The 10,104-nt window shown below is 39.3% G+C and overlaps 1 protein-coding gene across 1 annotated transcript in view; it reads left to right on the top strand.

The window, feature by feature from the left end:
- The first annotated feature begins 205 nt into the window (after positions 1-205).
- Positions 206-10,104, top strand: part of LOC124171605 — a 35,715-nt gene continuing 25,816 nt past the window's right edge. The window contains exons 1-2 of the mRNA XM_046550815.1: positions 206-392; positions 6,783-6,897. Coding sequence (XP_046406771.1) covers positions 353-392; positions 6,783-6,897 — 155 coding nt within the window. The 5' untranslated portion in view covers positions 206-352. The remainder of the gene's footprint in view (positions 393-6,782; positions 6,898-10,104) is intronic.

Here is a 10,104-nt window from a genome sequence, read left to right as displayed (position 1 = left end):
CCCCGTCGTATTTTGGTGACGGGACACTCGCTTCAAACTTAAGCTCCCATCTTTACCCATTTACATTTAGTCGTGTGTTTTCTGAGATGTAGTTTTATGAGGCGAATTTTGACGAAGGCGTCCGCCGCGAGAGCTGAGTTCGCCAAGGAGCCGAGTGGAGGTGCGTGCTTCACTCGCTCGGCTAAGATCGACGACGACGCGTCATCGCCGTCCGGGAAGCGAGCCAAGCGGTTCTCGCGCACGACGCTTCGCTATTTTTTTCCTCCTCAGCGTCTTTTTTCGGAAGGCCACTCATTCGAAGACGAGGCGGCGGGCAGGAAGTGTGCGCCGGAGCTGATAAACAGTGGCAGCCATGCGCTTCCCCACCAAGAGCCTGTGGGCCGTGCTGGCAGGTTAGTAGCACGCACGACCCAGTGTCGTCCATCGTTAGTAGCACGCACGACCCCCGCGGAGCTTGTGTTTACGTCAAGTGACAAACGGCCTCTTCCCTCCCCAATCTCCTTCGTGATCATACTGTAGTGCATGATTTTTGGCGCGGATTTGGTGGATACGCATTCTCCACGCACGGTTTCAAATCTTTATGTACAGTAAAATATAACACTTTGAAAGGTGTAATTAATGAATTTTTGTTGGCACGACCGGGTTCAATAGCTTAGTTACATCGTTAAATTCAGGTCAGTTATCAAACTCGGATTTTGCCACAAAAATTCGTTAAGTGATCCTTAAAAAACGTTACCTGTTATTTTTCACAAAGGAATGGTTTCACATATTGGCAACACGCCCAAAAATTTAAATTATTTGCGTAAATATGCATGCATGGATAAGAAATGTACCAAGGAAGATTATTGGGGAATAAAATTTATTCTTCTTCTTTTATCTATTAATTATACTAAAACTATGAAAAATACAAAAACTGAAAATATTTATCTAAAACTCAAAGAGTACATTAAAATTATTCGTTCAGCCTCCACGCATGGTGACGTGTGTTTTTAGTTTATGCAGCAGTAAGAGAGAATTTGAAAGAGGCACGTGTTTAGGATAGTTATTCTGCGGAGAGAGAAAGTGCACTATATCGGTTTCTATTGTTTTGAAAAATTTCATATGTTCACGCAAGTGTTGGCAAATACCATCTATTAATAATGAAATTTAAACGGATTTTTCTCAGTTAACCGACGAAAACTCCGGTAATATGAACCCGTGAGGGCTGCTGCCCCTATTATCCGGTGACCCAAACAGCCAGAACATAGTGGTGCTCTGCAATGTTTAGCTTCTCTGCGACCGCTCTCAGTGCTTGCATGAAGAGGTCTCATTAATCTTGCTTGGTGGTACTTGTGTGTTTCTCGGAATTTTATCTCGCTTAAAACTTAAAGCTATCATTTTGAAATTTCCAGGGCACAGAGCATAGATCCATATAAAAATTTACCTCATTCTGAAATTTGGAGATTGTACTGCTCATATTTAATAAGATGTTAATTTGTGCTTCGTATGTCCGGGAAGTTGCAAGATGAGAGAGTGAAAAGCTTCTCTTCATTGTTGGGAGTGCAGTGGAAGGGAAAGCAGTTCTCTTGGCAATGGCAATATAAGAGGGTCATTCATTTCTTTCGACCACCTCCTTTATTTGTTTTTCCGTGACAAGTCACTCGTTTCAAACTTATGCTAGCATCTCGTTATTTTCAGTGCACGTTGACTAGAACGTTGTCAACATTTGAGTGTTTCTAAAAAATATCGGCCGAGAAAACAGTTTTCAAAGTTTTCATGCAGGCAAATGTTAAAAAAGTCTACTCATTAAATCAAGATGATAGTTGATACGTTTATACGAGTTACTCCCGAAGAGAGACCGATCCTCCGAACGGAACCGAGTGATGCATCCTCTTAAGCGTTTACATCAATCGGGTCCTAATGAGTAATCGTTGTAAGAGTACTTTTCTCTCCTTTTCTCGCTGTACGTTTTTCAAATAAGGAAATAATTCAAAGAAAATAGAAAATGAGAGGAAATAAGTCATCCTAAGTTGATAAAACAAATAGATATTATTGATGGTATAAGTGATCACAGAGTAATCTTTCCGGCGTCTAAAGCTGATGTAGTTTCAGCTGTAAAACACAAACGCAATATTTACTTATTTCATACATGCAACTTCATCAAATTTGGCGATATGCTGTATGACTGCCTAAAAAAAGTCAGAGGGTAAAAGCACAGATGTAAAAAGGAAACAATTCTTAGAAATTCTGCGGCAAGGAATCAACGAACATATCCCGCGAAAACTGGTATGTGATAATAAAGTATCACGTTGGTACAACAAAGATGTCAGAAGGGAACTTAGGAAACAGATAAATCTACACAAATTGTACAAAGAGTCCATTACGTTGGGCAATAAATCGAAGGAACTTGAAGCAAAATAAAGTTACTCCGCACAACGCTCAATAGCCAAGAAATGAATGCGAACTGCACTGTGAAATTCAAGAAAAAAGTACTCGAGGAAAATCCGAAATCTTTTTAATCGTATGCGAGAGAGCGTCAGGAAAAATCTTCAATCGCAAATTCGTTATTTGATGAAGATGGTAAACTTGTCACCGAAAATATTGACAAAGCTAACACGTTAAATTCCTACTTCGAAGTGTATACACTGCAGACGTTATTGAATTTAATTCAGACATCCCATGTACTAAGGAACCGATGGAATAAATCTCTATACAACGCGACGGGATAACTAAAGAACCACAATCGATAAAGAATAGTAAACCTCTATGGTCTGGAGAGAATACCCGAGCGTGTCCTCAAGGAGTTAGCTTCACAGATCGCAACTCACTTGGAGTCAATATTCAAGAAGTCACTGTCTGAAGGAATGTCACCGCTGGACTGGAAAATTGCAAGCGTTATACCGATATTCAAAAAGGGAAAGTGACGTGACCCAAGCATCTATCGTCCAACTTCATTAGCATCAATTAACATCATCAAGATACTTGAGCATATCGTCGTCGGCATTATCATGACTTTCTTGAACAGTTGTAACTTCCTCCATGGCTATCAGCACGGATTCCGAAAAGGAAGATCATGCGAAACACGGCTCACGCTCTTTCTTCACCACGTTCTCAAATCTAGTGAATCGAGTAGACAAGTTGACGCATTATTTCTAGATTTTAAGAAAGCTTTTCACGCGGTACCTCACTATAAACTTTTATACATATTTCATTCATGCGGATTAAATGAAACAGTGGTAAAGTGGATACGCGACTTTCTGAGCGCTGGTGAGCAAAAAATAGTTCTTGACCGCAATTACCTCTGATGTAGTTAAAGATACATCAGGTGTTCCACAAGGAAGCGTAATCGGCCCCCTTTTGTTAATTATATATTAATGACCTCTGCTCCCGAATAAGCAGTAAAATACGTTGATTTGCTGACGAAGCTGTCATCCATCGCGAAATTACTGATCACTCTGACTATGAAATTCTATCATCGGACTTAAACGACGTTCATTTGTGGAGCCAAGAGTGGGGACTCGAACTTAACCTGAGCAAATGCATATCGGTACATTTCTTGCGGAATTCGTCCTACTATAACCATAATTATGCTGTGGATGGTATTAACATAAAGGTAACAGACGAAGTGAAGTACCTGATAGTTACCATAACCACTAACCTCTCCTTGGAAACACATATAAGGAGTATTTGCGGCATATCTCTGAAGAAATTAGGATTCGTCAAGCGTACTGTGGGAAGAATTTCGGATGAGGAAGTAAAAGAAAGGTGCTATTTCGCACTCGTCCGACCGCACCTTGAATATACAGCGAGCATATGGGATCCGGTGCGGAAAGAATTTATCCGCGGACTGAATAAAATACAAAGGAAGGCTGTACGGTTTGTCAAAACAACGTACAGTCAGTGTTACCCAGATGTTAAGTGAACTAGGCTGGGAGCAGCTGGAGACTCGGAGGCTGCGCGTTAGTCTAACAATTATATTGCTTGAACAATTGAGAATAGAAATCTTTAAGAGCGGCACGGAGAGCATAATATTAGAGCGTTACTATATTTCCAGGTCCGCCAGAAACGATAAATTAAGAGAGATATATTTAGTTGAAGGGATAAATGTGGGAATTCGTTTTTCCCCTGAAACACAAAGAAATTTAATAAATGCTAACCGTAATTTCGCATTTCCTTTTTGTGTAGAAACTGCTGGTGTCCTAACACCCCTGCCACACGCCTTTTAGGCGGCTTACGGGGTAGGATGTAGATGTAGATGGAGACGGAATGTCAATGGTTGGCGTAGATGTGAAAGACGGTCGTCTAACGCAGGGAGGGAAATTTCTTCTTCGCTAGGAAAGCGATTGTCTTGAAGATAAAGCGAGAGTTATGCCTTGGCGACCCGCTCATCTTGTTTCAGAGACGATGGAAGCATTGCAATTTTCATTTGTTTTCGAAAACTTACGGGTCCTCAAAAAACACCCTGGCCAGATTGTGTTTACTTGAAGAGTCGTCGTCCTCTTGTGCTTGGTGCACTCATGAAGTGTCGGCTTGGGCACTGTTCGCTGACCAAACATCAGTGGAGGCAGTTGAGGTGACATTCAGGCCGCAAGCACTCTGAGCGAACTTTGCTATTCACTGAAATCATGGCCGGTGATATTTTAAAATTTAATTTTTAGAGTAACTGAAGCTATTAATTCCTTAATTGCTAAATCCTCTTGGCAAGAATTTGGAATGAAAAGTTTTCTTTCCTTTTCTTGGGACTAGCTGCGGCCTTGATTTTTTTTACAAGAATGGATATCATGTTTACTAAACATGTCTAATTTCGGCGGAAAGTCGACGTGGTACCTCTGAAGATGTGGAGAAAAAGTGACAGAGGTCAAAACATTGGTAAGTGCCCTAGCGCTGTTTTAGGCTTCATGATTTCAATTGGGGAAAGTTGCCATCGTGTTTTTACGTTGTAGTTCAGGTTAGAATCGTTTGTTTACTGGCGAAGTTTTTGCAATTCCGTGCACGGCATTGATAAAAGAGACGCACCATGCAGCATCGCACCCATTGACGTGAGTCACTTCAACTAAGTCCAGCCATGCTTTCAGCCGGTGGTTTGACGCAAACGATTTGCTTTGGTCGTGGCGTCATTGGAGTTAGTTACTAATCGAGACGTATGGCTGCTCCTAATGTCGAAATTTAGCTTTTCTTCTCAGTTCGATGTCCTCACTTTTGCGGACATGTCCTCAATTTGAATAACATTTTTGTCTTTTCGTCAAAAATATTGATTGCAATAAAGTTTTCTTAAAATTCTTAAATTGAACTAAGTTATATCCTATACCGAAGATAAAATCGACTCAAACTGATACATTCAGTACTACGGCAACCGGAAGCTTTGAATTTCCGTTGTAACATCTACCACTAAAGATTCTTGTGTTGTGTTTTTTATGAAAGAATAAAATCGGAATAATTAAGAAAATAATGACGGTAGCTTGCACTAGGGACAGTTATAATAATGTTGAGGTCATGTGTTGCAACTAATATGATGAGAAAAAATGATAAGTCATGCATGTTACGCATACAGCAGTCTCCTCTACAATAATCTTTCTGGCTGTCAGTTAAGCTCTCTTTGATTGCCTGGTTGTACTACGAACAATTATTGTTTTGGTTGCAATGCCTTGTATCAAGAGATCCCTGATTGCGGTAATGAAAAACAGAAGTCGTTAGCGCCATTCTCAACTGTACTTTTTCGGCTAAATCCTAAGGCTAATCGCTGCAAAGGTAATCTATGGCAATGCATGGTATTTTGGGAAGAAGTAGGAGCTCCACGTCTGAATACCGAGAAAAACAATGAAGGAAAAAACAATATCCAATTTAGTAATGTTTATTCTTATAAGTTATTGACCTCATAGAAATCCAAATGGGTAAACACTGGCTTCGGGCAATGAACACATCGTTCATTTTTAGTGCTTAAATTTACACAATTTAAACAATCATTGGTGCTTAAATTTCATTAATTGCGCAACACGAGACCCTAGGGTAGGGTGCTGCTAATTTTTTTATTTTTCTCGGATTTTTATATTCTGCCTCTTAAAATATGGTGCAGGCTGATGGTGTCTACGTCTATGGGGTGCAGAATGGATATACTAAAAAATTCAGCTCGATCTTTTAACATTTAGAGGTCGCTCAAAGAGCATAAATGCAATTACATTTAATTTTTCCGATTTTTTTAAATAACATCATTTTCAGGGGTAACCCACAACTTTACAGCCCTATCTGTCCAAAATTCACTACCTTTTTACGACCGCTGAACAGTTCTGCAGGAATCCAATAATTTATCACGAGCTACAGCCGCACGTCACACCCATGACGGCGAGGTGGTCGCTCGGAGGCCGCATTCATGGTCAGCGACCGTCATCGCCTTACGCCCCTCGCGCCTTCCCGAACGAAAGTCGGCGGAAGAAGAGAGGAGTCGAATACTATGTTGACGTTTTTTATACCGTGGTTTTGCTGTAATTTATCCTTACTAATACAGAACTGTTCTTCGAACCTAACATAAAAATGCTGGCTCATTCCAAATGACTTTCCATCATTCGCCAAAAGAATATCAACATATATGGGATAATATTAATTATTAAAACGAATCATTGTGATTGGTAAGATTCCGGCTAGCTATTGATGGCTGTCTTCTATCAGGGGTGCGTTTCCCCATTTTCATAAATACATATTTGCTTTTCCTTGAGTGAGGCTATTTTATATATTTTTCTAGGTGGAGTACTGAGAGGAAAATTTCTATTGCACTATTTACAGGTCTTCTTTTTTCTGTCTGTTTTTAGTGTCACTTTGGTGGGAAGTGGACTCATGTGCCAAGGATTACAAATCTATTGGTGTCTGTCTACATATATATCTAGAGAGAGACTACCCAGGAATCGAAGTGAATCAAGGAAATCGGTGAGGCTAAGAAAAATTGAATGAAAATTTTAAATTCTATTTAATTGCAATTGGTAATCTATACCAGACAGAAAATTTTTTAAATCTGATTTGGGACGGGATCACTTTCAATGTCACAGCATGGAACGAGTGGATCAACTCAAGGCCACAAAAATGTTGTTTTGCCGAAGATGGGTGTAATTATTCTCACATCTTGCCCGGTAGTATTTAAAGCATGGCGGTTTATTGCACCAATTAAGCGCCAAGGCCACGCGGACGGGGTTTTAAACCCCCACCGGAATGTATCTCCTTCTCCGAAATGCATTCGCTCTTCCAAAATCACTGGAAAATACCTCCCTAGTGTTTAGAGAAGAGGCGGAAATGCAATGATCATGGAGCCTGAATGAAAAGAATACAGGATATAAATGGAAAAAATTACCCCTGAAGATTTTACTGACTTGTAAAATAGGTCATTCTCAAATATCATATGCCATCTAACAGTGGAACTAAATCGTATATATTAATCGTATATCGTTAATATCAACATTTACGTCCTATCCCGCGAGTCACCTCTATAGGCGTGTGGTGGGGATATTAGGACATCAGCCGTTACTTGAAACGTTTAAGATCGCACTGCTTGCATATTTAAAAAAAGATCTAATTGTCATCCTTCTCTTAGCTATTAGGGACTTGAGTGATTGCTGATAAACTTGCAAGTGTTGTTGGCGATAGACGCTAAACAGGTTTGTACAATTCAGTACATGTAGTATCAAACATGAATTCAGTGAAGCATGCAAGTGCGGACCTGATGGCTTCCGGTGTAAATTCAAGTGAAGTCTCATTCGATGTGTCATATTCATTTCCTCCTTTCTTCTGGTCATTGAGCATTGCGAAATTCCTTTCTTTGAGAAAATTTCCTTCTTTGAACATTGCGGAAGGTCTATTGGATGAGATTGTAACCACGGATTTTACTCGTGATTATTTGCGCATAACTTAGCCCAAAAGTTCTGCAAACATTTTTCGGGTCAATCGGCGGAAAATAAAATGTTAACCTCTAATGTTCTCTTACGTTAACTACTAATGACACGTTTTAATGTTCTCTGGAAATAAATGAGAGCAGCGCATCGCGATTTTCCTCTCTGTTTTGCATCTCAACTAGTTGTGGCGTTCTTACGTCAGTTTCGAGAAGCTATGAATGGAGTGGGCGTTTTTGTAGTCATTGTGTGACAGACATTTATGGTGTGAGGAGAGGTGGGAGGGGTCGAGGAAGGGAACAGAGCCTTTGAAATAGGTTGGAATCGACTTTGATGGATAGGGAAGAGACTATGGAAGCCAGGAAATAGGCTTTATTAGCCAGAAAGGCTGCTTGACTTTAATGGCACCCAGCGCAATCGGAATCACCCCCCTCCAATCCTAATTGACCTCTACATATTATTTGCAAAGCTTGTTTTATAATGGCAAATGTTTCCTGTAGGTAAATTTTACAGTAACTCGCAGGAGAATTTAAAATTAAAGGAAAAATTTGCACTTCTTTCGACTTTTGTCCAGCATTGTTTAGTTGAGAATTGAGATTGGCTCCTCGAAAAAAAGCGAAATATTTTAAGCGTAAAAGCAGGGTTCTAACATTCGAACTGGAAATAAACATAAAAACATTTTTCCATTAAATTGATACATTTTATTTTACTGTTTCTTCCGATTAATGCTCTAGTGATTGGTTACTTAGCCATTGGCCTGCCGAAATTATTTATTGAAAATGTATTTTTGACATAATGTTAAAAGGAAATGTACTGTACTATATTTGCTTGTTTGGTCGACACGTTGGCCTTTTATGCTTCGGGAAGCTCCTTCGAATAATCAGATCTGACCTTCCCGCTTAAAAGGAGTCTTACCTATTACTTTTAAATTTGAATTGATTTCCTTCTTAAATGCGTGCTTTCATGATTTCTTCGTATTCTCCATTCGCTTAGTATTCAATTCCCAGGCCTTCCAAACAGACTTGTGGGGGACTTATCGATTCAACAATGTAATTGAATTCATAAGCTATTAAAACTGCCGGTCACGCCCGTTTGGAAGTAACCTACGGCATTATTTCGAAAGTTGACCCAATGACTGAACAAGAATTAGCGGTGTGCACCGGGCACAAATGAAACCTTTCAAGAGAACGTGTTTGTTTCATTCAATTCGGAAATAGCTTGGAGAAAAACGATGCTTCATTAACCCATTATCGGCCAAGTGAAGAAATACTTGAAAATATATAATTTTTTCTCTTCATTTTACCTAATAATATGCTAAATAAGGTAAATTGAAAATATGGGCCTTCAAACAAATTTGCTTATGGTAAAAAAAAAAATGTTGCGTTTTCGCAACGTTGGCCGAATCCAGTATCTGTATGCAGTTATGCACCCCGCATTACAATACATTGCCGTCTCAGAGGAATATGCTGTTTTTACTGTCGGATATAATCCTATACCTTTTTATGCCACGTATATGACAAGTATCGTCATATTGGATAAATAAAATCCTTAGATATTATGTTTTTAATGAGATGTTGTTGCTATTTGACCTAAATCCACTATAAAATAGAAATACTTCACGGTTTGAAAGAAATAAGTCAAAGCGAAAATTTTCTCAGAAGAGCATGTATTTCACATTTTTTCATTGACTTTAATTTTATTATTGCAGATTGAATTACAACAATTAATGGCTAGTTATGAAATACTCAAGCATTTTGGGTGCAATAGAACATAAAATTTCGTACATTCATGCATGGTTTGGCTTTTACACTGTTTCGGCAACTACTGAATTTTTTTTAACTCTATGGCCAAGTTCGTCCTTTCATGCTTCACGAATCCGCGATGAATTACATAGCCTAACTTTTTCTATGTTTAAGGACGCGAACTGTATAGGGGTACGTCACTAATGACTGATTCACTTCACTTTTTAGATGCGTCCCTGCTAGATACGATTTGAAGTCTACCAGTGAAATTTACTTCCGTTGCATAACCTGTACAATCTCCTGGCGTTAGTACAAACGCTGTCCAGTAAGTTGATAAGCTAGGACCTTTTTTCCTCTGAATTCTTGTGCGGTAATTTGCATTATCAAGTAGGTCCACAACTCCCATGTATTTAATATACTCCCAAAAGGCACGAATAGTATTTTCTTTTATTAACATGGAATAGTATGTGAAATAGTATTTTCCTTTTTTCTGCTGAAACTTCTGCTGCCCA

This window comes from Ischnura elegans, chromosome X (assembly GCF_921293095.1).
Source record: "Ischnura elegans chromosome X, ioIscEleg1.1, whole genome shotgun sequence".
Taxonomy (NCBI): domain Eukaryota; kingdom Metazoa; phylum Arthropoda; class Insecta; order Odonata; family Coenagrionidae; genus Ischnura; species Ischnura elegans.
The sequence above is the reverse complement of the archived record's forward strand: the minus strand, read 5'-3'. Positions and strand labels throughout refer to the sequence as shown.